Source organism: Lonchura striata, chromosome 18, assembly GCF_046129695.1.
Source record: "Lonchura striata isolate bLonStr1 chromosome 18, bLonStr1.mat, whole genome shotgun sequence".
NCBI lineage: Eukaryota > Metazoa > Chordata > Aves > Passeriformes > Estrildidae > Lonchura > Lonchura striata.
Window position 1 is genome coordinate 5,479,582 of NC_134620.1, and position 27,595 is coordinate 5,507,176.

A 27,595-nucleotide genomic window follows, 5' to 3' on the forward strand; every position below is an offset into this window, starting at 1 on the left:
GCCGCAGCACCTGCTTGTTCTTGTGTCTCTAGGGTAGAAATTACCCCAGGCACGATGCTTGGAGCAAGGACAAAGAGAAGCTGGGATGCAAAACCAACGAATAGTTACTGTCCCTGTCCCCAGCTCCCAGCCCAGACGTGTCCCCTACATCCTCTTCCTCAGCTTGCCCTTCTTGGCAGCGCCCGCCCGGCGCCCGAAGGCCATTTGCCGCAGCTCCTGCACGCGCTGCCGGTTGCGGGCCTTGAGGCGCTTCAGGCCCCCGCTCTGCAGGAAGCGCTGCTTGGCCGCCTTCTTGCGCTGCTTCAGGATCTGCTGCTTGTTCTTCAGCTCCGAGCGCACCCTGCCCTGCGCCGGGGGCTGCGCGGCGCCTGCGGGGACACGGCTGTGCTCAGAGCCGGGCCGAGGGGAGCAGCGCAGGGCTCTGCTGCTCGCTTCGGGTACTCACCGTGCCCACGCCTGTGCTTCCCCCTGAACTGCTCCCTGCTGCGTGGCCCTTCCTCGTCCTCATCCCGCTCGTCAACCTTGTACTTCTGCTTCCACTTCTCATAGCTGGGATGGGTGTGTTAAGGGAACTCGTGGTGATTCTTCCCTTGACCCTGTGCTGTAGCTGTCAGACTGTGCTCCCTCCTCTGACTGCTGCCCTGGCAGGGGATGGAGCCCTGACACGTGGGTCCAGCCCTGCTCCTGCAGCGCCCAGCCCAGGCAGGCAGCAGTGCCCATGGCAGGATACAGGTTGTTCTTGTACGAGCTGCTGATGTAGCGCCCGCTCTCCGTCCGCACCTTCTTCTTGTCCTCCTGGCCCGTCTGCCCCACAAACCGCTTCTTCTTGCGGTCCCTGCGAGAGACAGAAGGGTGGTGGGACTGAGCAGTGCCACCCCCAGCCCTGGGTCTCCCTCCAGCCCATGGGCAAACCCTGCTCACCACTTCAGCAGCTGCTTGTTCTTGTTGAGGTTGTGGTTCTCGTCGCCCATGAGATCCAGCACGGCCCCGGCTGCCTGCTGCTCGAAGGCACTGCCCTCGCCACCCACGCTCAGCCTGCAAAGGGGGGTGATGAGAGCAGCCCCCACACAAGCTGGGAGGGGACAGCACAGGAGCCCCCCCAGACTTACCCCCGCTCACTCTCAAAGTCCTTGGGCCGGTATGGGATGTAGAAATCCTCAGCCTGCTGTGCCGGCTGCTGCGGCTTTTTCCTGGGACCATCTTCCCCTCCTTGGCCCCGTTTTCGCTTCTGGCCCCCCACATTGGAGAACACATCCTGGATGAAGACAGTGGAAGGGTTTGGGAGCTACGTCCCCCCAACATCCCCACAAGTCTCTGCACCAACCCCCAAGCCCCAGCTCCAACTTGGGGCCCTGGTGCTGCCAGCACTGGGCCAAGGCAGCTCTGCAGCAGTTCCTGCATCCATGACCCAATCACCTGGAGGTCTTCCTGCTCTCCTTCTCCATCCTGGGGCTCGGGAGTGGCTGGGCACAGCCCCTGCCCTTTAAGTGCTGCTGCCCGCTTCTCCTGCTGCCCACGCTGGAACTTCTCGATCAGGGCACGGTCGTGGCGCCGCTTCGATCGCATCACGGTGCTGGCCGGTGTCCGGGATGTGGCGTTGATCTCAAAGATGGTCTGTCCCCAGGGCAGGAGCATGATTCCCAGTGAGCCACGTGGGTCTCCCCTCCCCTCCCCTGCCCTCTGTCTCAACTCACCGCCTTGGACTTGTAGGTTTTAATGCTATCCACTAACTTCAGCCTCTGCAGCTCGGTGTCTTCGAAGCGAGCTCCTGGGAAGGCAGGCAGGAGAGGGGCACAGATGAGTTTCCTGGGGAGGGCAACGGGGCCTCCTCCCTCGGCACCCCCTCAGCACTCACTGAAGAGGGGGTGCATGCCCAGCTGGGACACATCCAGGTCCTTGGCTCTCTTGATGGACTCTGGCGAGGGGCCGGGCCGGGAGCGCAGGTACTGCTTGTGGGCGTTGTCGGCGACGCGGCGGAGGCTGCGCAGCTCCAGAGAGCCCTGGTGGTCCGTCAGCAGCAGGCATTCCTCATCATCCACCAGGCTCTGCGGGACACGACCCAGGACCCCGCCAGCATCTGCAGCCCAGGGCACACCGTGTCACCTCCCAGCACTCACCCTGGATGTCTCAGAGCAGAGCTGACAGCTCCAGGGAGCTCAGCACTGTTCAATCAGCATCCCCCACACACAGGGTCTATTGCAGCCCCCAACACACCATTCTCCCCATCTGTGTGAGGGCCCACCACAAACTCCAGCACTGGCCAAGGATAACACCCCAGTGGCCACACAGCCACCCCTCACCTGCAGGCATCTCCTGGGCTCCAGCAAGGACGAGCGGGCGGCCCAGGAAGAGGTGGAGATCGAACACGTAGGGCATCTCATCGGGAGCCACCAGTGAGTAGGCAGTGCCACTCCGGCCAGCTCGGGCCACGCGACCTGGCACAGGCAAGAGGAGAATGGGAAACCATACCCAGCCAGTCCAGCCTGGCCCCACCCAGGCAAGGTGTCCCTGGCAGTCTGCACATGTGACATTTACCGTGAGGGCATGGCTGGCAAGGGGCTGTGGGTGGCTGGGGAAGGGGCAGGGGGAAATTCTACAGGAAGATACCAGTCCTGCCCCCAAGAGCTTTCACAGTCCAGCTGGGACATCACTGACACTGCTTGTCCCCAGTCTGTCCCTCATCTCAGCATAGCTGGGCACTGGCACCCACCGACACGATGCAGGAACAGCTTGCCCTTGGCAGGGAAGCTGAAGTTGATGACATTGTCCAGCATGGGGATGTCCAGCCCCCGGGCGGCCACGTCGGTGACCAGCAGCACTGGGCACTTGCCCTGGGAGAACTTGGCAATGTTGATCTTGCGGGCGGTCTGGTCCAGAGAGCTGTAGATGTGGGTGCAGCGGATGCCCTGTGCTGTCAGCAGCTGGGAAGGAGGGAACAGAGATTGGATGGATGTGCCCTCAGCAGAGAGACAGGGCCAGAGACTCCAGAGTGGCCACCTGGACCTCCAAATCCCACTGTGCTCCCTTCTCTTTCTGAGGGGTGAATGGATGCAGCACCTCCATGATCACATATTCTAGGGTTTCTCCTTCAACCCAGTGAAACAGATGGAGATATTCCAGCAGGGACCTGCCCCAGCTGCAGACCCCACATGGGCACCCCCAAATGCCACGTACCTCCCTCAGATACTCTGTGTGGTGCTTGGTGGCCACGAAGACGACTGTCTGGTCCTGGGGCTTCACCACGCTGCGGAGCAGGTGGAGCAGCACGGCCGGTTTGTCGTCCCCGCGCACGTGGAAGAACACCAGCTGCAGCAGGACAGTCCTCAGCCCTGTGCCACCACCGCCACCCTTGTCCCTTCCTCAGGGCCACGTGGCTTGCAGGGGGTAGGGGGCACAAAGCCCATCAAGAACTCCCCCCACCCGTCTCACCTTGAGCTGCTCACTCAGCTTGGACTCCACATCCAGGCGGATCAGCATCGGCTCAGTGAGGCCTGTGGTGACACACAGGACATGGGTCACTCACGGGGTGTCCTGCTGGGGACACCCACTTGGCACAGCATTAATCCAGCTTGGTTCTCCTAGTGCTGGGCTCGGCCTGGCTGCAGGCCTGTGCCATGTCCCTGTCCCCAGCGCCACCTGCCCCCAGCTCCTCACCAGCCCGGGCAAACTCGACGAGCAGCTTGGGCAGCGTGGCGGAGAACAGCACGGTCTGGTGGCAGTCTGGGAGCCGGGCGATGATCTCCTGGAGCTGCTCAGCAAAGCCCATCTCAAAGAGCCTGCAGGGGAGGGGATGTGGGACATGGCAGGTCCCTCCCTGCCACTCCCTGGGCCTCTCGCCCGTGTGGGGACACTGCCAGCCCTGGGGACACCCCTGTGCCCTGCTGACCTGTCGGCCTCGTCAAACACCACGTACTCCACGGTGTGCAGCTTCAGCTTCATCTCCACTGCCACGTGCACCAGGCGCCCAGGGGTGGCTATGATTCTGCGGGGACAGAGGTGGTGACAGGACCAGGCCAAGGGGGAGGCAGTGTCCCCACACCATCCTGGCAACATGTCCCAAATCCAACCCAAAGGCAGCACAACAGGGACCCTGCTGTCCCACAGGACGTTGCTCCAAGGGAACACCAGGAATGCCCATCAGGCACACCAGCTCTGAACACCAGTGTCATCTCCGGATGGCTGGTGGCCATTTCCCCACTGGGTCCCCTCCTTGTGCCCCACTCACATGTCAGGGTTCTCATGCAGGGCAGCAAACTGGTCCTCCATCCTGTGAGAGAGGGGAGAGGCTGGGGTGGCACCGTACAGCTCAGCCCCTCACCAGGTTTTGGGGAAGCTCAGGGAAGCAGGGATTGGAGGGGACATGGGGACAGCTTACTTGTCTCCTCCCAGGATCAGGGCTGTCTTCAAGCCAGTGAACTTGCCCAGCTGCAGGGTGAGGAATAAACTCCTTGGTGGGATGCAGCACCAAACCCATTGCCCCCGTTGTTCCCACTCGCCCCCAGGTCCCCTGTACCTCCTTGGTGAACTTGAGGGTCTGCAGGGCCAGCTCCCGGGTGGGTGAGAGGATGAGGGCGCGTGCCCCGGCCTGGCTGGGCGCCTTCAGCCGCTCGAACATGGGGATGAGGAAACAGGCCGTCTTCCCGCTGCCCGTCCGGGCCATGGCCACCACATCCCGGCCACGCAGGATGGCGGGGATGGTCTGTGGGACACCACTGTCACCATCACTGTCACTGTCCCACTGCCACCCCCTGGGACAGGCACCCACTGCTCCCCAGGCTCACCTTCCTCTGGATGGGTGTGGGCACCTTGTAGCCCTTCTTCATGATGCCCTTGAAGACAGGGTAGCTGAGACCTAGGGGAACAGGGACAAGTGAGGGGGCATGAGCAGGAGGGGATAGTCCCTGTCCCAGGGACAGTTTTCCCCTGCCTCACACGTACCCATGGACTGGAAGCCCCCGGATTTCTTCTTCTTCTGGTTCTGGGCCCGCACCATGGCCTGAGTGTCCAGTTCAGCATCAGCGCCATCGTCCTCCTCGGCGGTGGTGGGGAAGGCGGGCAGTGGGGTCGCAGGCACCTGGGGACAGTGGGGGACACAGCTGCGGTGATGGGCCAGGGTCACTGCAGCTCTGCACGGCTGGCATGGCAGGCAGGGGCACCAGTGACGGTGACCGTGGGTACTGGGGACACTGGCACTGGGACACTGGTACACAGGACATTAGCATTGGGACACGGGTACTAGGGACACTTGCACTGGGACAAGGGTATTGGCACTGGGACATGGGTACTGGGGACACTGGTAGTGGGGACGCGTGTACCAGGAATACGGGCACTGGGGACACTGGCACTGGGGGCACCTGTACTGCGGGCAGCGGCACATGGAGACCGGGGCCAGTACCGGGCACAGTGGCATGGGGGTGCAGGGACACGGGGAACAGGGACATGGGGAGCAGGGACAGGGGGAGCAGGGACAGGGGGGTACAGGGACACGGGGGTACAGGGACAGGGGGAGCAGGGACACGGGGAGCAGGGACACGGGGAACAGGGACACGGGGAGCAGGGACACGGGGGTACAGGGACAGGGGGAGCAGGGACACGGGGATACAGGGACATGGGGAACAGGGACACGGGGAGCAGGGACACGGGGAACAGGGACACGGGGAGCAGGGACACGGGGAGCAGGGACAGGGGGAGCAGGGACACGGGGAACAGGGACACGGGGGTGCAGGAACACGGGGATACAGGGACACGGGGATACAGGGACACGGGGATACAGAGACACGGGATACAGAGACACGGGGAGCAGGGACACGTCTCACTCGGGCCCGCCCGCTCCCGCCCCTCCGTACCGGCGCTCCGCGGGGCTGGCGGCGGGCGCGCGGCGCCATGTCGGTAGCGGCGGCGGAACCGCGTGTCGGGGGCGGCTCCGGAAGGGGCCGGGCCCGCTCCGCTCCGCCCCGGGGCCGCGGCCATGCGGGCGGCGGGTCCGGCCCCGTTGGGAGGCTCGGCCGCCGCCGCCGCCCGCGCTCCGCGGGGCCCCCGGGGCCGCCGCCGGGTACGGCCGTCCTTCGTGGACGAGTCGCTGTTCGGCCGGCCCGCGGGGGCCCGCCCGCCGCCGCCCGCCTTCCCGCCGCCCTGGGCGGCCCCCGCGGCCGGCGGCTCCCGGCCCGGCAGCCAGTGCAGGTGAGCCGTGCCCCGGGGCGCTCCGCCGCCGCTCGCGGTCCGGGGCTCGCTCCGCCTCGGTGTCCCCGGGCCGCCCTAGGGAGCGCCTCACTCCCCCGGCCCGCCGGCTCTCGGTCACTCCCCCCTGGCAATCCCCGCTGTAACCGGCCCGTGTTTCTCCGCTTGTGCCCGCCAAGGTCCCGAAGCCACGCTCCGTCCTTCTGTGACGAGTCCCTGTTTGCTGCCAAGCCCGCGGGTCCTGCCCGGGCGGCTCCGCGGATGAGGAAGGAGGATGTAGCCAAGCTCCACTCGCTGCTCTGGAGCCCCCCGCCGGCTCCCCAGACCCAGCCTGGCCTTTCCCCACGCTGCCGGGGCGCTCCCCTGCGAGCCGTCCACCCGCCGGCCTCCGCGCCTCCGGCCGCGTCCGAGCCCGGCCACACGGAGAAGTCCTGCGGCCGGAGGCATCCCCGCAGCGACGCTTGCTCCAGAGCCTGGGGTGCTCCTGCCAGAGCACGTTCCCAGTCTGTCAGCCGGCTGAGCACCCCCCCGGACGGGATTCACCCTTCTGCCAACCTCGGCACAGAAAGGTGGAAGAACCGGAGCACTCCAACAACCCCCGCTGTCCCCCAGGGCTCTCTGGTGAGGGCTCGGTCCAACAGCGTGTCCGGATCTCCCGTGCCCAAGAATGCCAAGGCAGCAGGTGGCTGCACTGCCAGACCCCCCTGGAAGTGATGCCAAGTGTCCCTCTGGATGTACATACAGCCTTAGTCTAGCTGAGGCCTCTCTGTGACCAAGCCCACGAGGACCCTGTGCCTTTCCGTGGCTGGAAACGAAGGATGGGGCTGTTCCATGCTGGGAGACACACCAGGAGCAGAGGTGACCCAGTGCTGGGAGCAGTGACCTCCCGGTTCAGGGCACAGCCCCAGGGCACCGGAGCAGGAGAGCCTGGTGGGAGCAGCTGCTTCCCAAGATGTCCAGGGGTTGTCAGAGGAGGTTCCTCTGTCTGGGAAATCCAGCAGGGAGGTGGGAGCAGTAGGAGACAGGAGTGCCCACAGTGCAGCACAGGTACACGGACATTGCAGGGACAGGCAGGGGCCATGCAGCTCCCAGAACAGGGGGTGCTGCTGGGTGGGGTCCCAGCGGAGTGTGGCTGGGGCACTTGGGGTCTGAGGGACCTTTGCTGAGCACGTGTGGTGATGGGCGTCCTGCTCCATCCTGCCTGTGGGAATGCAGGACATCCCTAGTCTGGCCTGCTCGAGGCACTCCAAGGTGGTAGAAATGCCTAGGAATAGAGGCTGCACAGCCTCTCTGGCCTCCTTCCCACTGCTCCACTGTGCTCAGGGTGAAAATTCTCCCTTTATCCAGTCAGAGCCTTTCTAGTTTGATTTTGTGTCTGTTCTCTCATTCTGCACAAACCTTGGCCCAACCCTCACGGCTGCCTCCTCTTTGCAGGTATTGAGAGGCTGCTGAGGCACTCCCAAAGCTTCCCTTCTCCAGGAAATGAGCTCCATTCCCTCTGCCTCTATGCACAGCACGTGCCTTGGTGTCTCCCTGCTGTCCATGCTTTGTGCCACCAACACCTTATGGACTCCTCTGACAAAGCAGGACAAGGGAGGACGAGCACAGAGGTGAGGGAAGCATTGCCCTGCATCCTGCTGGCAGTGGGACGGTCCCAGGCTGGATGGGATTTGTGACAGAGAATGATCTGCACAGGGATTTTGGCAGCTCGTGGTGTGAGGAGGTGCTGAGTAAATCCCTAATTTTGTGGCTGAGGGTTGTGAGGTGCTCACAGCAGTGCCACAGTGTCACCAAATAAGTGCTCCAAGACAAATCTGGGATCTGGGGAGTGCTGCTGAGTGGTCTGGGCACCTCCAAAGCTCCTCCACTTCCTTTGCTGAGCTGGGAAAGAGCAGCTCTGTGTGTTTGGAGATGCATAAAGGACATGGGGTGGGTGACCTGGATTTGCAGTCACTGCTCCCTGGGGAGGGAGCCTGCAGTGAAGAGCTGCTGAGATTAGGGGGAGTGTGGTAACTCCCATGCTGAGGGAAATGCTCAAATTCACCCAAGGGCACGCCAAGCCAGGTTAAGAGCATCATTCTGCCCCCAGAAATTATTTTATTGCACCTTGAACAGCAGCAGGATTGGCCCTTGACCCCTCAGCAGCTGGAGCTGGAGCCAGCCAGGAGCTTGCACTGAGAGGAACTTCTGCTCATTTCTTGGCCTGACAGGTAGCAAGAATAACCTGACATTAAAACCTGAGAAGGTGAGTGAAGATCCTTGTGATTTGCTCCGAGCTCTCGGATCTCTCCCTGTGCTTCCCACTGAGGCAATCCTGCAGCTCTTCTCCAGCTGGGGTGAAACTGGAGGGACAGGAAACAATTTGGCATTGTCAGAGGAGGGGCTGGGAGTGCTGGTGTCAGTCCAAGCCTGACCGGCTGTGTTTGGGATGTGGGCACAGTGGCGTGCAAGCGGTGAAGGCTGCAGGTCTCACTGGGCTGGGAGAGTCCAGATGTGATTTGGACACTAGATGGAGACAAGAGGGTTGAGGATTGACACGGGAGCAGGAATGCTGTTCCAGCAGCTGGTGCGAGATCCAGCGAGGTGAGTCCTCAGCAAACTGGGGGAACTGCCCTGGAATCGAAGCAACAGAGAACTGAACCAGTGGGATCTTGGAGAGCTGGAGTCCTTGAAAAAGGAAGCCTCTTAAAATAAGGAGAGATTTTATCTGAAAATCAAGTTAATAGTGGCCTGTGTGGCCAGGATTGGCCACTCTACCCCCACTGCTGCACTCAGTGTCCAAGGAATGTGGGGGAAACTAGAGGTCATCTCATGAGCCACACTTTCCTGTCCCACACTGGCCCAGGTTGTCACCAAGGCCTTCCAGGAGCGCAGAACTGGCACTTCCTTGCTATGTACAACATGAGTACAATGTTGGTTAAGTATAAATGGGTTGTTTGCATTTTGTTCCATGACTCTCACTCACATTGGTGCTTTACTGTTGCCCTGTCCTCTTGTTCTGCCAGAGCTGTACAGCCCAGCAGGAGAGCAAAAGCTGCTCTGTTACTGCTGGAGCTGGTGCTCGCGTGGAAGAAAACCCACATTAAATCTGAATGAAAGGAGGTGGGGGAAATATTTGGTTGTTTCCTCCCTCCAGATCCGGCCTGTCCAGCGTCACTGGTGCTCAGCTCAGGCCAGAGCTGTCAATACAGAGGCCTGAACCGAGTTCAGGATCCTCCCTGCTGCTGCTCTCATTGTTCTGCCTGCTCAGCACTGACATAAACCTCACTTTCCACCTTTGACTCCACCCTGACTCGTTGCTTACTTGGGGCTTGAAGCTGTGTTGCTGCAGGGCTGTTTCCACCGAAATCGGCAGTGTGCTGGGATGGAGCGGGTGCGCTCCAAAAGCCAGCAGAGCTGGCAGAGCCTTGGTCAGGCAGCAGCCTGACCTTAGCAGGCTTCATCTGCTGCAGGGCCTTCTGAGAGCCAGTGCGCCTGGTACCCCTCACGGCACCTCCTGCACTCGGGGCCCGGCTGGGCTGCACTCGGGGCCGGGCTCGTTCCTGCCGCCAGCCGGGTGCGGACAGGGAGGCCGCGAATCCGCTTTGCCCGGCTGCGTGCGGCGTGGGGAGAGGGGCTGTCCCGGTCCGGGAGCAGCGGGCAGTAGCGGCTGTCCAGCCCGGGGGCGGCGGGGTCCCGGTCCCGGCCCTGCTCCCCTCGGCCCCGGGCCGCTCCCGCCCGCTGCCGCCGTTGCCCGGTGACCGCTCCTCTCCTTCCTGACCTCGGGGCGTGGCCTCGGTCCAGCCAATGGCAGCCTGCGCGTCTTTCCCTCAGAGCCGACCCCCGCCACCTCGGGCCAATCAGCACCTGTATCTGCCTTGAGGGACAGCGCTTGTATCCAATGGCGAGGCGAGCTGCGTGAGGCGGGGAGGGGAGGCGGGATGAACGCGGAGCCTCGGGCAGGGTGTGGGAGCAGGCTCGGTGCGCGGATTGGCGGGAGAGTTGAGGCCACGCCTCTTGGGGCGTGGCCCGCGCTGTAGCAGCCAATGGGAGGCGAGGGGCGGGGCGGAGGAGCCGCGTCGCTGCGGGCGCCGGTTCGGAGGGGCCGGGCCGGGGGCGCGGGGTTCCGGGGGTCCCGGGCCGGGCGGTCCCGGGGGGTTCGCAGGGCCCGGCGAGTCCCGGGGCCGCGGGCACGGCGGGCTGGTGAGGAGCAGGCTCACCCAGGGCTGGGAGGAGGGCGCGGGGAGGACGCCGGGCCGGGCCTCCCCATCGCGGTGACAGCGCCGTGCCGGTGTCCCTCTGGCCGGACGGGGACGGCGGCTGTGAGTTATCCCCGTGGCGCTGTCCTGGGCCTGCTTCACTTCCCCTTCCCGTCACCTTTTAGAGAAATCCGTGACCTTGTGGCATCGCGCAGTTGACAAAAGCCCTCCGGGCAGTTCCGGCGCTGCGGGGCGCTGCGGGAGCCGCCGTGCCCGGGGCGGCGCGCCATGCCGCTGCCGGTGCGGCGGGAGCCGGCCGGGGATCGCCGGGCGCCGCGGGCCCGCCGTGCGGCCGTGTGAGCGCAGCCCCGCCGGCACGGAGCCCGCGGTGCCCGGGGATGGGTGCGCGCAGCGCCGCGGCCCCGTGCCCCGCCGAGCGGGCCGGGTAGCGCTGCCGGGACAGCCGCCGAGAGCCCCGCCGGCAGCCCGCGGCACGGACGGCATGGCGGTCAGCATGGACGATGATGTTCCGCTGATCCTCACCCTGGACGACAGCGGCAGCAGCGCCTCGGCCCCTCTGGATGAGCTGGATCGGGAGGAGCTGCCGAACGAAAGTAAGAGCCCTTTGTCGGTGCCTGCCCGGTGCTGGTCCCTCTGTCCCGGTGAGACCCCCGGGGCTGTGGCTCGGTGTCCCGGGGCTGCCCGGTGACAGCCGGTCAGGAGCCGCCGCTTGCTGCTCACAGCCCCGTGTGACACCGCGGGGCCCGGACAGGTCCTTCCAGTGCTCTTGCTAACACACAGCTTTGTGCTTCCCCCTGTGACCTTAATCCCTGTCCTGCACGCTGTCCCAGAGCTTCTCCTTCCCTTGGCACTGTCCCACTGCACTTATCTCATGTTTTCCTAGCACCATAAACATCTGCACTCTGTGAGATGTTTTGTCTGTTTCTAGTTTACATTCTGATCTTTCCAAGAAAGGAAGCGCTGATAAATCCCTTCCACATCTTTATTGTGCTCTTACCAAAGAACCTGGAGTACTTTCAGACAATACATGCTGTTCAGTGGGGCACAGCCAGCCTGTGAGCACCGGGGAAAACAGCAGCTATCATCCCTCAGAAGCTTTGTTTTTCTCCTCAGTGTGTCTTCATTGAAACCCTCACCCTGCAGCAAGCTGGATGTGACAGCAGATGTGTCTGAGCATGTTCAGAGTTTCTGCTTGCTGTTACCCCTCATGGACGTATCTGTGCACTTTTGTCCAGCACATCCCCGTGACTTCCAGCTGCAGGTGCACACACACAGGTCTTGTGATCCTGCTCCAGCCCTTGCTGCCACAGGCTGGACATTTGGAACAAATGCATCATTTCCTGGCCAGGCATCCCTTTTTTCCACATTATACCTCTGTGCCATACTGCCTTTGAGATTTGATTCCTCTTGCAATAAGATGAGTTCCCTTATGGCTTCCCAACTCTGGAATTAATTTTGGATTATCAAGATTCTTCCTCCCTTCTCCTCCTCCTCCTCCTCTGCCACCCCACAATACAATCCCTGACTAAATTGCCCAGTTGACTTTCTCTGAGCTCTGTTTTATCCTTGCTTCATCCCATCTGTTTGTCTTTTAAAGTTTAGCCCTCTATTTTTAAGTTAAATGGAAGAGAGATTTCTTTCTCCATCCACGGGTGTATTTATAGGATTGCTTGTGACTAATTTTAATCACTCTTCCCTCTTTCTTTCCCCCGCCTCCCATCCCTTCAAAGAAGAAGTTGTGTGAGGCTTAACAATTGCTTGAAGCCAGCATGACAGTGTTAAAGCAGAGGCATGAGAATGAATGTATTAATAAATAAAATTCTCCACATTGAAATACAGGGAAGTTCTTTAGGGACCAATTTTGTGCTTCTTACAGGATAGCTGTGTGGTTTTTGAGAACTCATTTCCTGGCATCCTTCAAATGAAATGTCTGTTATTTGTATGTTTTAATCACTGTTAAAGTTGGATTTGCTGCAGGAATATAAAGCTTATGCTATGGAAGCAATAGGGAATGATACAGAGCCTTCTGAAGTCAGAGTGGGATGAAGGATTAGGAGGGGAAGGCTGGCATCAACAACTTGAAAGGCACCTTTATCTCTGGGAAGTGGGAAGCTTAAATCGGGGAGGGAGCACACTGACACCAGCACTGGCAAAAGTAAGCTTGTTTAAAAACCAGGCTGTGTAGTCCAGCTTTTGCTCTTTGCCTGCACAGAAAATCTGCTGTGAAATGCAGCAAAGTTGTGTCTCGTGGGGGCTGTGAGGAATCCAATGTGTCCCCTCTGCTCTGCCTCCCCTTGGCTGCTGAGGACTGGAGTGGCATTAACAGAACTGTGTGGTGTCATGTTTTCAGTCAGAAGCTTTTCTTTTCCAGGGAAAAGGTGTGAGAAGTGCTTGTCAGGGCAGAGAGAGCCTGCCAGGGTGAAGGTGAGGACATGGGGACAGGGAAGGTCAGGAGGCTCTTTCCTTCTGGCTTGGTCCTCCCTTTGCCTAAACTCTCATAAATTCATAAACTCTCTCAAAAGTTCTCATAAACTCTCCAAATTCAGCCAGAATTTGGAGGAACAGCTCTCTCATTACTGTGCCTGGCCATCATAAGCTCCAAGGGATTCAATGGCAGGTTAAACACAAAACTTTCACTGAGCTGTGTGCCCACAACAGGCTGGGACTGTCTGCAGTGAAGGACCCCCCATCCTCTTCCAGGTGTCACCTGGGGAAAGACAAAGTGGCTGTAGCTGCCCCTTGTTCAGGCACATATTTGAGGCTGCTAATAATTAAATCTCACCCTTGCTTTGTGTTCCTGTGTGCACAAACTCCTCTAAATTGTGGCCCATTCTCCAGCCTGTCACAACCATGTCACTGAGTGCTCTGTACCTGTGGGGTTCAGTGTATCAGCCCTCGTGGTTTTTAAGGAACTTCTTGTGCTTTTAAATTAAAAAAAAAAAAAAAAATACTATCAATGCTCTGGCTTTGTTCCAGTCAGGTCTTTGGATAAGTGAATTTGTAGTTGTGGATTCTTGGTGCTGATTGCCTGGAACTGGAGACAAGTTTCTGGCTTGAAATAAGTAAAAACAGGGTTTTCTGAAAGCAAGCCTGTAGCAGATGTGAAAAGAAAGGACTGAAGTGCAGGAGTGAATTCCTTTCCAGACCTTGCAGGAGAGTTCTCTCCTGGGTAAGTGGGTGTCTTGGGGTTAGAATAAAAGAGAGCTAAAGGAGAAAATTGTGTGGAAAATTGCATTCTTAAAGAAAATGTCCAGCTGCAAAAATTAATCTCCCAAATCCTCCAGCTCTTAAGCATTTAATGAGAGAAAATACTTGCATGGGGAGGAATATTAAACTCTGCCTTGCTTGGCTTGCGCTGGGATACAGGGCTTCCAGGGAGCTCCCATCTGCAGCCACCACAAAGGGTCAGAATCCAAAGTGGACAGGAATTCAGAGCACATCCAGAGCAATGTGCTCCCTGTGGTGCTGATGGTTTTCTGACTGTGCTCTGTAGGGGCTGGGTAATTCTTCTTTGCAGCTCCAGCAGCTGAAGGAGACAGGGAGAAGCTCTTGCATCATCTGGATGCACAGTAATGGATGTGAGCTGCCCTTCCCTAGCACATTTTATCTGAACATCTCCTTAGGAACTCCAGCTAAGCTCCCCAGCCCCTGCCTGGGGGCAGTGACTAATAGGAGACTGAATTTCTACAGAAGGCAAGAAGGGGGATGTGAACCTGTCGTGGCCTTTCCCAAAATCCTGTCCTGAGAGTGATGAGAACCTGCCAGGGTTTAGTGGTTTCCCATCCCTCCTGAACTCCTGGGAAATGTTTGAACAGAGCTCTCAAAATACCTCCTAAGTGCAGTGTTTGTTTGCATCTACAAAGGCAGCCTGGATAGCCTTGAAACTCTAGGACAGTGTCTCTCCTTGAGCTGATGGGAGCTATAAACAATAAATGAGTGCACATTGATTTATCCTGTATTAGATCAGATACAAGATTCTCCTTTGCCTCCTGCATGGAAATTGCTGTAGCCTCAAGTAGAGTTTCAGTGTGTTCAGAGCAGAAAGTACAGCTCAGAGTGTTGCACGTGGAACAATGGGATATTGTCTGTTTTCCCACACAATGGGTGATGGCAGGGGGAAAGAAGTCATCTTTCAACTCTGGGTTTTTACAAGAAAGCCCACTGCATCTGCTATTGAGGTAAAAACTAATTATTAGGGAGGTGGGGGAGCAACTGCAACAGCCAAGAGCGATGTTTTGTAGAAGGATTGTTGGAAAATGGGAACTTGCAACTACTTTGAGTGAGGTGCAATCTCAGTCTCTACTGCCTGAGAAGTGAATTGTCAGGAAAACCAGAGCCAGCCTGGCCTTTTGGGAAGGTGAATTACTTGGGAAGGGGAATACATGCTTGGCATTGCTGGGGATGAGCAGGTGGCCCAAGGTGTGTGCAGAAAATGAGATTTCTCTGTTGGTGAGGTTGGAGGGGCTGCCCCAGGTGTGCTGGGTGAGGAGTGTGGGTAAGGAAAGCCCAGGGCCTGTTGATAGAACAGTGTGTGGGGTCTGCTGGAAGGGACAGTTCCCTGATGGAATGTGGGAAGGGGCTTTCAGCAGAGCTGTTCCTTTTGTAACTGGCTGCTGGAGACTCAGGTGGTGCTTCTGAGCACAGAGTCTAATTACAGCATTAAAGGATCTTGTAGACACCAAACCTGTGTTTAAAAAAAAAAAAAAAAATCCTTTACTAAGCCCCAGCTAGACACTTGAGATTTGGGGCAGTTAATATGCTTTTTGAGGCATGTGAATTATCTGGATTTTGATGTGTTTGGTATCCAATGCAACCTGAAGTGACAGGAATCTCTTCTGTGTTGGATCTGGCTCCAGAACACGTTGGTATTGGCAGTGAGGGGGTTAAGCCTGTCCATGTGCTCCACAGTTCAGCCCATCTGGTCATGGAATCACCTCAGAGAATCCAGAGTGGTTTGGGCTGGAGGGGCCTCAAAACTCATCCTGTTGCAGCATCATGTCAAGGGTGAGACTTCCAGGTGTAAAACAATTCCTGAAGGGCTGAGGAAGCAGAGAATAAACATTTGGGAAAATGCTGCAACCACACAAATTCTTGGGACCTGTGCTTCTTGTGGAGGCATTCTGGCTTTGCTACCTTTGAAGGAAAAGAGGCATTTCACATGTCAGCCACCTGGTAGATTTAATAAATCCTACAGGATCTGTAGGGTTTGATCCTGTGTGGAAGCAAGGGCTATTTCAGAGGTGGCTGTTTGGGCTGAGGCACTGGGTATGAAATGCTGTAGCTAATTAAGGTGAAGGAATGAAGGGGATGAGGGAACAAGCAACTGCTTGCTTTGGACCTGGCAGATTCCAAGATTTCTGACAGCCAGGCTCTTAAACAGCCTTTTGGATTATCCGGTGCCTTTCTTGGATGCTGTGCAGGATATTTCCTCACGTCATGGCCCCTAGTTCTACCAATTTGCCTTTAATTAGTTCCAGCAGCAGCGCTTCTGCTGCTGCCTTTGGAGGTGAAACATGGCCAGAGCACAGGACTGGGATCTCATTTTGGGAAGCAGCTCCTCCTTGCACCTAGGGCAAGTCAGGTACTGCCACTGTGTCACAATCTCACCTGGAGAGTGCTGATTACACCTGCTAATCAGCAGGAGTGGACAGGTAGGCTTCGTTCCTTTGTTATGAGGAGGTGCTGTTTTGCAATGCTGTGCATGATTCATTTTTCTTAATATGCACCTGCTTAAAATTTATAGAGAGAGGAATTTTTTCCAAAGCATGAGTGGTGGTTTTGTGGTGGATTGTTGGTTATGCCTCTCAAAGTCTCATTTCTCTGACCTAACAGCCTTGCATGCTGCAACTTCTGCCAGGGCTCCTCTAATCCTTTCCTGGCCTAGATCACTTAAAATGAATGTTTTAAGCAAGCAAAGCGAAGCAAAAACTGCCTCTGAGATGAGTGAGGGGTGAAAATCTTGGAAAGGGAAACGAACACCCAAAACATAAGGAGATTATTGTTTTCTCCTTCACTACAATTCGTTTCCCTGGGTGATGATCTCTGTAAGCTCAGAGGAAGGAGAGAAATGCTGCTTTTTAGAAGATGTTTGGGATCTTTTGCTATGATGTTAGAAATAGCGCAAAATATGTTTCTGCTCTGAACTGTCCTCTGGAATGTCAGTTGTCCTGAAAATGCAGGTTTTAAGGCAGGGCTGTGTTTAAATACTTGAGTAGAGCTGTTGCCTTTCTTTGATGAGAAAGAGCCCTGTGTTGTCCAAACCTCAACAGCATTTGTGGGGAGATATTCTCACCCTGGCTCTGTGGACATGGTGCCTGTAGAGGAAGGACCCCAAGCACAGTGAAGCACCAGGAGGTATCTAGGGCTGCAGTCATTGTGGGTATTTTTTCCAAGCCTTCCTTGTTTTCTGAGCTCTGCAGGAGAGTGGTTTGCACAATGCACACGTTGTGTGTCTCACAGTGGGATGCTCTGTCAAACAGAATCTCTGCACTGTTGATTCTTTCACGCAGAGAAAAAAAAAAAAGGAAAAAACCCAGTGATTTTTGTCTTGAATGCCTCAAGCTGTTCAAATCTGAGCTGGTGGTAACTGCATCTACAAGGTAGAGAAGACTTGGGTTAGTGTTCCATTATCCTGGATTCATATGGTTCTTTCTCCTTTGTCATCTCCTGGAGCACTGGGGATGGAGATCATCTCACACTGTAAATCCAGGGGGGATCCTGCAGAGTGGGGCAAGGAGTCTGGAAGCTCCACACTCCCTGAAGATGGGAGTGATGACCTTGATGCTTTGAGGGAGGGAGCCCCTGCCCTTTGTGTGTCTCTTCTCCAGCACATCTCCCATCTTTTTGGGCTGAGAGCAGAAGAACAGGGTGTTTCCTCCCTGAGCTGATTGCTTTCATTGGAAAATGTGGGATTAGGGCATGTGTTGTGTCATCAGGGGGCTCTGCTTTTTTGAACAGGTGGTCCTGGAATTATAAAAGATGTTAAGGAGTTTGAAAGTGTTGGAGCTGCAATTTTCAATTGACAGCTTTCCAGCTCGAACCGGTCACTCCTCAGCCACCGCAGCTGACTTGGAAACATTTGGCTCGGGAAGCGGAACAACAGTTGGAAACAAATAGTGATTAGTTTTTTCATGGCTTCCCAGGGAACGCAGCACTTTGTTCGTTTCCCCCCTCATTTTGTGGTTCCTGTGGATTTTTAAGGCACTGTAGATGCAGGATGTTCAGTTTAGCCAAGCCTGCGTACTGGCAGATTAAAATGAGCAAAGGCTGAGCACGCTGAGTTCACTCATCATAACCAATATGATGCTTCTCAGAACTTCCTTTGCCCTTGGTGTCTTCACTGAGGAATCCTGCCTGCTGCCGTCAGCCCCCCTGCGTTGAAATCCCATTTTACCCATTTCAGTGCTGTAAGAAGTGCTGTATAAACTAAACAGGAGCATCTGTGAAGTGGTTAGAGTTGTTGTTGATTGCCTTTTCCTTATTGCCTTCAGGGGATTTAGGCTTGAATTTGCTGGAAGTAGAATTTATGAGCCAGAACGCTCCATTTCTGATCCTTAAGCCGGGGAGCGCGGGGTGAATTTGATCGGGCTTTTCTCCTGCCCCCCGTGTCTGGCTTTTGAGCAGGACCTCGCAGGGCTCTCTCTGTGTCTTCGACAGAATTGCTTTGTGCATGTGGAGAAGAAGGCTGGTTTTCACATGGCTGCTTGCTTTCTGGGAGCTGCGGGAGCAGCGCTGGGGTTTGGGCCATCTGTGAGTGGTTCTGCAGGACATTTGGGCACCTGTGCCCCACCTGGGGACAGGGAGGCACCAGAGGTGAGCTGGTGTTGGTCCACAGCAGCTCCTGGGCATGGCAGGAGGACACTGCTGTGGTTTGAATCACGCTGGGGGGGTTTGGAGTATCCAGGGCTGCTTTTACAGTCTCGATCTGGTGATGTCTGTTTGGAACAAAAGGCTTTTCTTCTCCTGCTTGTGTGTGAGGGAAGAAAATTTAGTTTGTGTCTCTCTGCACAGCTGTGTTAAACGCCCTGGCTCTGTGGGGCTGGACATCTCAGCTGCACTTGTATTTCCCACCTAATATGTGTGTTTCTCTGTTGCCACTTGGGAATGCCTGTGTTTTATTCCAGCTATCACTGTTTTGCAGAGAGAGCATTTTCACTATCCCCCACAGATCTGGGAAAGTTTGTGGCACAAAAGCAAAGTGGATGTCACTGGAATGCACAAATACCTGCCTGGCCTTCATTGACCAAATGAAGAAATGCCTCTAGAATTAAGGGATCAATCCTGGAAGTTGGGAGCACTGAGGAAAATTTTGACATTTGGGTCAGAGGTGTGAAGTGACTAAGTCAAAGCCCTTTCCTTTCAAATACAAGGCTGGTGGCAGAACCTTATCTCTAGTGGTTTGAAAGGAGAAGATTTAAACAATCTAAATTTTCTATACTTTGAGGCAGCACAAATGCCTAGAAAGCAGAAATGTTCATGGAAGCTTTAAAGCTGTTGGAGAGGCAGCAAAAAGTCACAGTACCAACATGCCTGGGCTAGCTAACACAAAAGATATACAGATATATATATAAATATATATAAAAAAAAAAATAAATATAAAATGAAGGAATAGCACCTGGGAATGGAGGAAAATCCTGAAGAGAAATGTGGTCAGCAGAGTTCAAGGTGCTTTAAAGGACTTGAGAAATAAAAAATCATATTAAATGAATCCAGCCTGTCAGGAGTTCAGGGTTTAACACTCCAGTAGTGCTACAGGGAAGCTCAAGAAATACTGAATATATTCTATATTTGCTGAAAAGCCAGATGACACATCATTGTATGACCTATTCTTCCATCTCCACAGCGAATAGAGATTAAACAGCTGATTCTAAAGGCTGGCATTTAAAAATCAGCAGATGACTTTTGCTTTCTGAAGCTGCAGCTGAGGCAGTCTGTACATTGCCGTGAGAGTGACTTGCTTCCAGCCCCAGAAGGTGTTTTGCACCAGGCAGGAGATTGCAGGCCAGCCAGCCAAGATTTCCAGGCAAAACAATGGGAAACCAGCAGCAGCTCTTCAAAAATCTGGATTCAAATTATATTTTTTGCGTGTGCAGAAGACTTTTGAAGTCAGAGTTGTCCATTTTCTGAAGATGTGGTTCTGTGTGAGGGCTGTAGGACTTGCAGTAAGGACCAGTTGAGAGAAAAGCAGCTGTTCAGCAGATGTCACATTAATGGTTTAACTCCTTCCTCCCTCTCCAGCCATTAAATGCAACCTCCACTTGCTGCCAGCAGTGGTTTCCACCAAATGTGCAGAAGCCTTTTTCCCTAATGGAGAACAGTTCCCCAGCTCCTGGGGCTGGGGTTTTCCCTGCTCCTTTACACGTGTTTTCCCCTGAAGTTGGCAGCTTCTCTTCCCTTCTGAAGGCCCAGGCAGAGGAGATGTGGCAGTGTTGTGTTTCAAAGGAATCAGTGTGGTGGAGTCGTGTTCTAACACTACAAAACACAATTACCTCCTTAGCATTGCTGCACCGCAGCAAATAACTCTAATTGGTCTCAGCCTGTCATGGGAAGATGTTGAGAATTTATTTACTTTTAAATTTATGTCGTTTTCCTGCTATCCCTCTTTCTTCAGGGAAAAAAAAGTCAGTAAGGCACATACCTTATTACTGCCTTCTTCATTCTAGTGCTGCTTTGGCCATGCTGGAGGTTTGTTACTCAAATTAATCCTGGTTTCTCCCAAAGCTTCCTCTCTCTTCCCACTGCTAACTTTGTGACTTCCCTGGAGAGCTGCTGGCGGCTGGAGCTGGCAGTCAGTCCTGGCAGCACACTGCTCTCCTTTAAAAGGCCAGATTGCAGCTTAATCAAACATCTTTCCAAAATGCATCAGGGAAATCCAGAGGCTCTTTTTTGGAGAATTGAAATGAGGAACGTGCTCTTAAACTGCTGACATTGCGTTGTTACCGAAGCCAAAGCAGATCTTTAATGTGTTAAAAGCAGGAGACACTGGTTTCCCTTTTTGGAACAAAAAGAGGAAATTCCTCCATGTAACAGGATATGTTAAAGAAATGCTAGAGCTGAGGGACTCTGATATTGTCTCTTTCCATTACTTCCTCAAAAATTATGAATTAGAAATGTGTGTGTGTGTATTTCACGTGTGGCCTCTCTCTCTGCCTTAGGCAGAGCTCTCTCCTGTATTTTTCCTTTTTGGTTCGGTTCAGCAAAACCTTAACTGCTTCCAATTGTTTTTTCCATTCATTAGCTGTTCCACAGAGCCCCTCAATGACTCAGATATTTAATTCCAGTTATGGTATAATTTCATCTCAGTGTGTGTAAAGCCTTTGTTGCCGTGATACGATCGGACTGATGAGATTATGGAGCGCATTGGCTGCTGAAAGGATGGATAATGTGAGTTGTAGGTGATCCTTCTGTTGTGGCTTTGGCTTCTCCTTTTTGGTGGTGTTGTGGTTCATTTGTTGAGATAAGAAATAAAGGATATGAAACCAGCAGCAATTTGGCTTGACACAAGTGAGGTTCTTAATTATAGCTTCCTAATGCAACCTTTCATTTGTGGGACTTCTACTGAATGAAAATGCTTTGGATTTGACTTGGCAGCTCTGTTAAGGCAGGAACTCCTGTGTTCCACGGTTTTATTTTGAAGGAGTGCCTGGTTCCAGCTCTCCTTGTGATATTTCATGGACTCTCAGATGCAGGAGGATTTAATCCCACATCTGTCAGGAGGCAGCTTTGTGGAACAGGGCTTAGACAGGGAATGGTTTGCATCTGTCAGTTCATCTTCAGCTGCCGAAGTCTTGCTAACCTAATTATGGATTCCAAACATCCCAAAAAGGAGGGATCTGCCCCTCTGCCTCTTGCTGCTGTGTTTTCAGGAGTGAAAGTTGTCCCAGGATCAAACAGTTCCTGGCCAAAACGTCCCACATAATATTTCAAGAGGGAAAAAAAGCTGGAGTGACTCAGGGATGAGATCAGAGGAGAGCAGGTGTCCTGGGGAGACGAGGCAGTGAACTGCACAGATGAGGATCTCCAACCAGCACAGCTTGGCTACTGTAGATGGGGAAAATTATCCTCATCCTTCTTTTCCTGGAAGTCCTTAATTTTTTGTTTTCTAATTCTTTCTTACAAATGTCTGTCCCCAGCAGGGTGGTGCAGGAAGTGAACATCCAAGTGAATCATCCCCTCCCGAGCTGCCGAGCGAAGGGTTAACTGGCTCTGCCTCACTCAGAGCTCCCTGGATGGAGCCAGGCTTTCTGCTGGGGCTGAACCATTTCCTAGCATGCTTTAGCCCTTCTGTGCTCCTTTGTGCAGGGGGGTTTCCATGTGTGCAGGGCAGCTGCTGGCGAGGGCGCAGCGCTCCCCGATGAAGCGGCGCTGGCCAGAAGCTGTGCAAGGAGCTCGGCAGCACCGCCGACGAGAGGCAATGGTATAGAAAATGTGACTTACCATGCTGGGGGACATCTGCTCCTCCTTCACGAGGATTCAGCTCCCTGTGGTGATGGAGGCAGGATGTGAGCTCGTGTTGCTGCATCCTCCAGTCAAGGCGAGGAACGGTCGGCTCCAGTCGCCTTTTACCGCTCACAGGAAGTGGCAACGTCCGTGGTTTGTTAAAAAACTTTCCTGTGTTAAATAGGAAAAAGCTGAAGTGACTTTATTTGTTGAGCTTCACAGCAAGTGAGTGCTGTGAGAATACAGTAAGACAAAGAGCCCCGAGGCCTTTGCATATGTTTCTGCTGTGCTGTTGTCTCCAAGGAAGAGCATGACTCAGTTACGCTGGCTCGAAATATTCCGAAGTAGATTATTCCTCCTCTAGCAGAAGGGCTTGGCACTGCTCTCTGTTGGAGATGCCCTTTTTTCCTAGGCAACAAACTGACAGCAAATTGTTTTGACTTCCCCATGGCTGTTCTCTTCCTTCCCACCACGTCCCCTGAAGCAGGCCAGGCGCTGGGATTTTTGGGCTGCAAGGAGCAGTCCTGCGATGCTCCCGCTGGCACGGCGCTGAGCTGGCAGCCAGGCAGCAGAGGCAGTGATTTCCCTGGCTGGCTGGCTCACCTCTGAGGTGTGTGGCCAAGTGCCAGACCAGCTGTGCTTTCCAGGCAGCTCCCAGCTTTTTTTTCTCCGGGGTAGGTGAGCCTGGCCTTGAAGAGACCAGCATGTGGGTCTCAGATTCAGTCAAAGAGAGAAACTGAGAGTTTCTAGCCAGGCAGAGGCCTGGGAAAGAGCTGGAGAAGAATGTAAATAATTCTTTATCTCTCTTGTTTTTCACATTGTTTGTAGTTAAGTTCTATCACTGTGCATCAATGCACCAATGGTGTGGGTTGTTTTCACTTCAGGACCAATAGAGTTGGTCCTCACTAAGCTCTGTATAAAAGAGCAGTGTATTTTAAATAAACCAAAGTTTTACTCTCAACAGTCTTCTAATCAGAGTCTTCTCCTGCCTCAACAACACCAGCACATGAGTGTTTGTGCCTCAGTGCTTGCAAGGAGCAGTTTCTCATCATCCTCCTTGGAGGAGGGAGGGAACATTAATTCTCTGCAGGTGAAGCTACGGGGCCTGTGAGGCCTTGAGAGGGAAAATGCCATCCTTGGTGCTGGGACAGCTCCAATACTTGACTAAAATCTTGGCTTTGGGACTGAAGATGCAGATTGTGTTGGGGAAGGGTAGGCATCTACCTTGTTTCCATGTTTTTTTTTATGGATTTGCACCTTCTGTAGTGAGTGTTCTCTGTGGTTCAGCTGATGAGATCTTTCCAGGAGAGAGGAGTGCCTCTGGAGTGCTGTCCTTCTCCTTGTCCACCCTCACCACAGCCTCAGGGAGCAATGTGGCTGAGAGAGCCAAAAACCTCAGCCAGCACAGGGCTCCTGCACTGGGACAGGTCTTGGGTGTGAGCTCAGGAGATCCAGGAACACCAAGAGAACCTTTGATCCTGCTGGGATCTGCCTTCTCCCATGGACTCGTGTTTGGTGCTGGGGGATACCTGATTATCTTTGTATTAAACCAAAATCTTGGGCTCTGTGACTGAGTTTGGGAATTACAGATGCAGTGAAGATGAAGGGTGTGAGAAATAGAGGGAGTTATAGTAATGAGGAATGCAAAGCCTGAAAAAAAAAGACTCCAACTGAATGGCAGAATGATAAAATCATGGAATGCTTTGGATTGGAAGGAGCAGACACATTCCATTAGGTTGATCCAAGCCCCATCCAGCCTTGAACACACTGGTGACTGGAGCTGCCCAGAACATGTGCCCTGGAGAGTTTGACCTTTCCCCCATGCAGGAGGTGATGCCTTCCTTCCTCTTCCCTCTTTTGGTGAATCAGGGACCTTGCAATGCCACAAGAATGAAGATGTGTCCTGTCTCCTAAGCTGTGTGTCCTTGGCATTTCTTTTTTTGCCTGTCAAGAAAAACATTACTCACACATGGAACTGACTGGAGCAACTTGCATATTGCATCTTATATTGACTCCACACGTGATACATGAACAGCATGAATGACAGAATAAGGATATTTTTTGCTGATTTAAGTCACTTCTGCCTTCACATGTTCTGCAGTGTTCTGTCATCACGGGTGTACTTGCTAAAATAACAATATCTGGGCAGGATGGAAACTTAACATCCAAACCATCCTCAGCCATTTAGAAAAAAGCCCTGGTAAGTCCAGTAAAGGCTTTGGAGCCAGTTAGGGAATCTCAGTCTGTTTCAGTGCAAGGGCACAAAAAAGTGTGTGCTGTTCTGGCAGGCAGAACATCTGCCAAACTGGCTAGTGAGAGCCAGGCTGGGGCAGCTCCAAGGCAAATGGAAGAGCTGCCCTGTAGGGTTGGTTTGTAACTCTTTGAATTTGTAGGAGGTTACTAGTTTGTTGGAATTTTGAAAAAATTACTATATATTTAAAGGAGTGCAGACACCAAAACCCATGGAATTCCAGAGTGACTTCAGTTTGATTACAATAGCTGGCTGGGAAGGGTGATTTATCCCAGCCTCCTGAGGATGTTTTCTGTCCCTTATTCTCCTCCCAGCTCTGCCCTGGAGATCACCCATGGCTGCATGAGCTCCTCCGAATGAGAGGAGTTTGTTTGCTCTCGGCCCATGGAGAGTTTTTCCTTCCCCTAAGCAGGGAATTTGTTTTGCAGAGGGAGAGGTTTGGGCTCTGAAAAGTTTATGCTCCTTCTCTTTCTTCCTTGTTTTTTCTTGTTTTTTATTGTAATGATGACATATGGAAACTATTTACACAGGAGCATGCTCGGCTGCGCTGAATGGAAATGCCGGAGTCCCGGCAGTCTCGTTCTGGATGCCTTGTGTAAGCAGCCAGCTGGTTTTGCTTTTCCTTTTATTTTTATTTTTTTTTTCTTTCCCCCCTCTTTTCTTTTTTTTCCCCTCCCTCCCTGCCTCTCTCTCTTTTCAGGGACCGACTGGGCTAAGTTACACAAGTGTAAGGAAGGAAGCTTTGCCATCTGTGACCCGCTCATTTCTCTTCTTTTGGCGCGCCCCTTGCGCCGCGAACTTCACGAAATATCTGTTTTCTTTTTTGGTGCTGGAGATCCCTCGCAGTGCCTGCTCAGCACTTCGACTCCTCTCCCGTTAGCTCATCGTGAGCAAGCCGTGCTAAATGCCAAAACACGAGCGCGCAGCACACGAATCCCCGCTTCGCCAGCACGCTTGTGCCTGGCAGCTCCTCGTCCTGCAGCCGAACCTCCCAAAATCTCACCCTCGGAAAGAGCCAGGGAAGGGATCTCACTGAGCTCTGAGCCACCTTCCTCAGAGGGGAGGGGAGAAGCGCTGAGCTCTGCAGGCAGCAGAGCAGAATCTCCTGTGCCGAGCTTTCCCCTGAGGAAGCGGCGAAACCGAGGAGCAGCTTTGGGAAGGGAGGGAGGAACTTCGGGCTGCCATGCAGTGGAGAGAGCTGCCTGCCATCTACTTCGAGGATCCCGGGAGCCCCGTGGAGAGGTCCTCCTATCTCATTGAGCTCCATACTGATGGTAAACGCCGTCGGGGATGTTGTGCAGCACGAGCGGAGCCGAGCTTGCATTAGTCTGTGTCATTGTTATCATGGGAGCAGCTGAGGAAATTAGCTCGCTGGAGGGCTGCCAAGCACACAGTCAGAGGGCTGCTCTTCAAATTTATTATTATTTTTATTATTATTTATGACCCAGATGATGCTGTTGCCTCAGGGATGCTAGATCAACCTTCTGGTACCTGATGGGGAAGGAGCTGATCCACGAAACGCAGCTCCCCACCGGAACACTTGAGTGCATTTTCTGTTGTCTGTGCCTGGTTTAGACAGCAGGAAAGCATCTTGATTTCTAGAGCTGTTTTTCGGTTCTGATTTGCATCTCTGAGCGCTGTTTTGTATTTGCATCCTTGGTCTCAGAGCTGGGACAGCTTTTCTGTGGGAAGCACAGAGCAGGGTCCTGTCCTGGGTTTTGCAGGAGTGTGTCTTTTCCTAGGGTCTAGCCTTTCCAGAGAGGTTGGTTTTTGCAAAAGAGCTGCTTCAGGGTTAAAGGTGATTTGGGCATCTTTTGGCAGGGTCCAGTGTGTTGGTGTTTAGGTTAATGCTACAAACCTTTGCTGCTTTGGCCACACTGTGTTTTGATCCTCATAAATTTGGTATATTCTGTAATGTAAAATCCAGGTTCTGATGAAGATATGCTCCTTCTGTAACTGTTAAGCATCAAATGTGAAAAGGTTTTGCTCTCAGGCTGCAGTTTGAGGGTGTCTGTCTTTTTGAGATACGTCCCCCAGCAAAAGCTTTGTAAATAATAACATTTAAGAACTTTTTAGAGCTTGCAATATAACGCTTCTGATTTTTGCATATGGCTGTCATCTCTTAGTTATAAAGCAGACAAACCAGAAGGCTGCCATTCCAGCTCCGTGGATAAATAAAAACTCCATCATTCAGGTTTTTTTTTTTTTCCAAGAGCTGTGCTAAATCAAGGGGTGTGGGGGAGGAACCGGCCTCATTCAAACATTTGTCCAGATTTTGAGTGGTATTTTAAGGGTGTGGGGGAAGCAAGGAAGAGAAACAGGCTTCGTGCTGCAGAATGCTCAGCAACCTGAGTGTGCAATCTGGAAGGTCTTCACAAACCCCAGAGAAATGTTATCTTAATTTGATTTGGGGGTGGAAGAGGCAGCTGTGGCTGTGCACTGGTGAAGGGGTTCTGATTTCTTCCCACTCCCTGCCTCTGCCAGGAGCACATGGTGCCATTTCTCTTGGCGGGTGCAGAGTTTTTGGCATGGGCTCCCTCTCCACTCCAGAGGGTGTTCTGGAGAGACTGAATCAGTAATTCATCCAGGATTATTTTGTCACAGCAAATCTTCAGCAGGCTGTCATGAGAGGGGAAGAGAACCTCGTGGTGCTTTTTGCCCACTCTCAGATAACAACTTTGAACACAGAGAGAACGAGCTGCCACACCACAGCTCCTGTGCTCACAAGAAAAGGGGGAAATCAGCACTGCTGTGCTGGCAAGCTCAATTTTACATGTACCCACTTCAGGAACATGAGGCACTGGAGGAGGGAAGTCTCTTCTGAGAGCAGGAACAACCATGTGATGTGGGAAATGTTTGAAACTCTAGAGAACTGAGAGTGTGAACTAGCTCCACCACAGGCCCTAAGCAGGTCTCACTGCTGGGGGTTCTCTGCTCGGCATTCTTTGTCAAAGGTGAAATAAAACTCCCAGTCCCAGAAGAAGAAACCAAGTGACATTCCCTTTTTGTACAGTAATTGTTTCCTTGCATAGTTTTCGTCCATCTTAATAGCACCGAGGCTGCAGAATGCAAAAATAGCAATTATTTTGGAGTTTGCATACATCCCAGTGCCTGTGGGAAGGGCACTGTGTATGTGTAGCTCTGCTTGGGAGTTGCTTTTTTGCAACTGAATTGTTTTGGGGTTTTTAAAACAAAATCTTTATTTACAAAATCTACTTCACACGTTCAGTATGGCATTGTTCTATAGTTCTTTGCTGGTGAGGACAGGCGCTAGGAAATTTCAGAATGAATGTGTGGAGTGTGAACAGAAAATTCATCTTGTGGTTTGTTTGCATCAGAGGGGTGTCGGTACTTCTCAGCACTTCAGAGTGTTGATGTGTTATTTAGTGGCTTTGAAGTGCTGGGAGAAATGGGCCTTTCTACTCAAAGTACTGACAGCTTCTCTCCTCTCACTGGTGTCCTGTGGCAGGGGCAGTGCTGTGTCTGTCCTTCCGTGGCCTCTGCTCCAAGCACAATGTGCAAAACCTTC

The 27,595-nt window shown here is 53.7% G+C and overlaps 3 protein-coding genes across 4 annotated transcripts in view; 2 read left to right on the top strand and 1 right to left on the bottom strand.

Moving 5' to 3' along the window:
- Positions 1-86: 86 nt before the first annotated feature.
- On the bottom strand, positions 87-5,917 carry DDX54 (DEAD-box helicase 54). The gene is made up of 20 exons (XM_021549805.3): positions 5,847-5,917; positions 4,939-5,074; positions 4,782-4,852; positions 4,514-4,699; positions 4,376-4,425; positions 4,226-4,267; positions 3,887-3,982; positions 3,655-3,776; positions 3,430-3,491; positions 3,175-3,306; positions 2,711-2,921; positions 2,301-2,435; positions 1,856-2,077; positions 1,695-1,768; positions 1,417-1,614; positions 1,110-1,255; positions 922-1,035; positions 731-835; positions 446-549; positions 87-368 (listed from the first exon to the last, which is right to left on the bottom strand). The coding sequence occupies exons 1-20, from the start codon at positions 5,883-5,885 to the stop codon at positions 145-147; spliced, it is 2,469 nt and encodes an 822-aa protein (XP_021405480.2). The 5' UTR covers positions 5,886-5,917; the 3' UTR covers positions 87-144.
- RITA1 (RBPJ interacting and tubulin associated 1) lies at positions 5,884-9,463 on the top strand. Its single transcript, XM_077787155.1, is given in 4 exon segments — positions 5,884-5,958; positions 5,960-6,180; positions 6,357-7,035; positions 7,612-9,463. Coding segments are annotated over 3 exon segments (831 nt in total). The 3' UTR covers positions 6,892-7,035; positions 7,612-9,463.
- A 1,306-nt stretch (positions 9,464-10,769) lies between these two features.
- Positions 10,770-27,595, top strand: part of TPCN1 (two pore segment channel 1) — a 40,472-nt gene continuing 23,646 nt past the window's right edge. The window contains exon 1 of one of the 2 annotated variants that reach the window (XM_021549953.3): positions 10,770-10,969. In XM_021549953.3, coding sequence (XP_021405628.1) covers positions 10,858-10,969 — 112 coding nt within the window. In that variant the 5' untranslated portion in view covers positions 10,770-10,857. Of the gene's footprint in view, positions 10,970-24,856; positions 25,341-27,595 lie in introns of those variants that run through there. The other variant, XM_021549954.3, reaches the window with a different exon arrangement.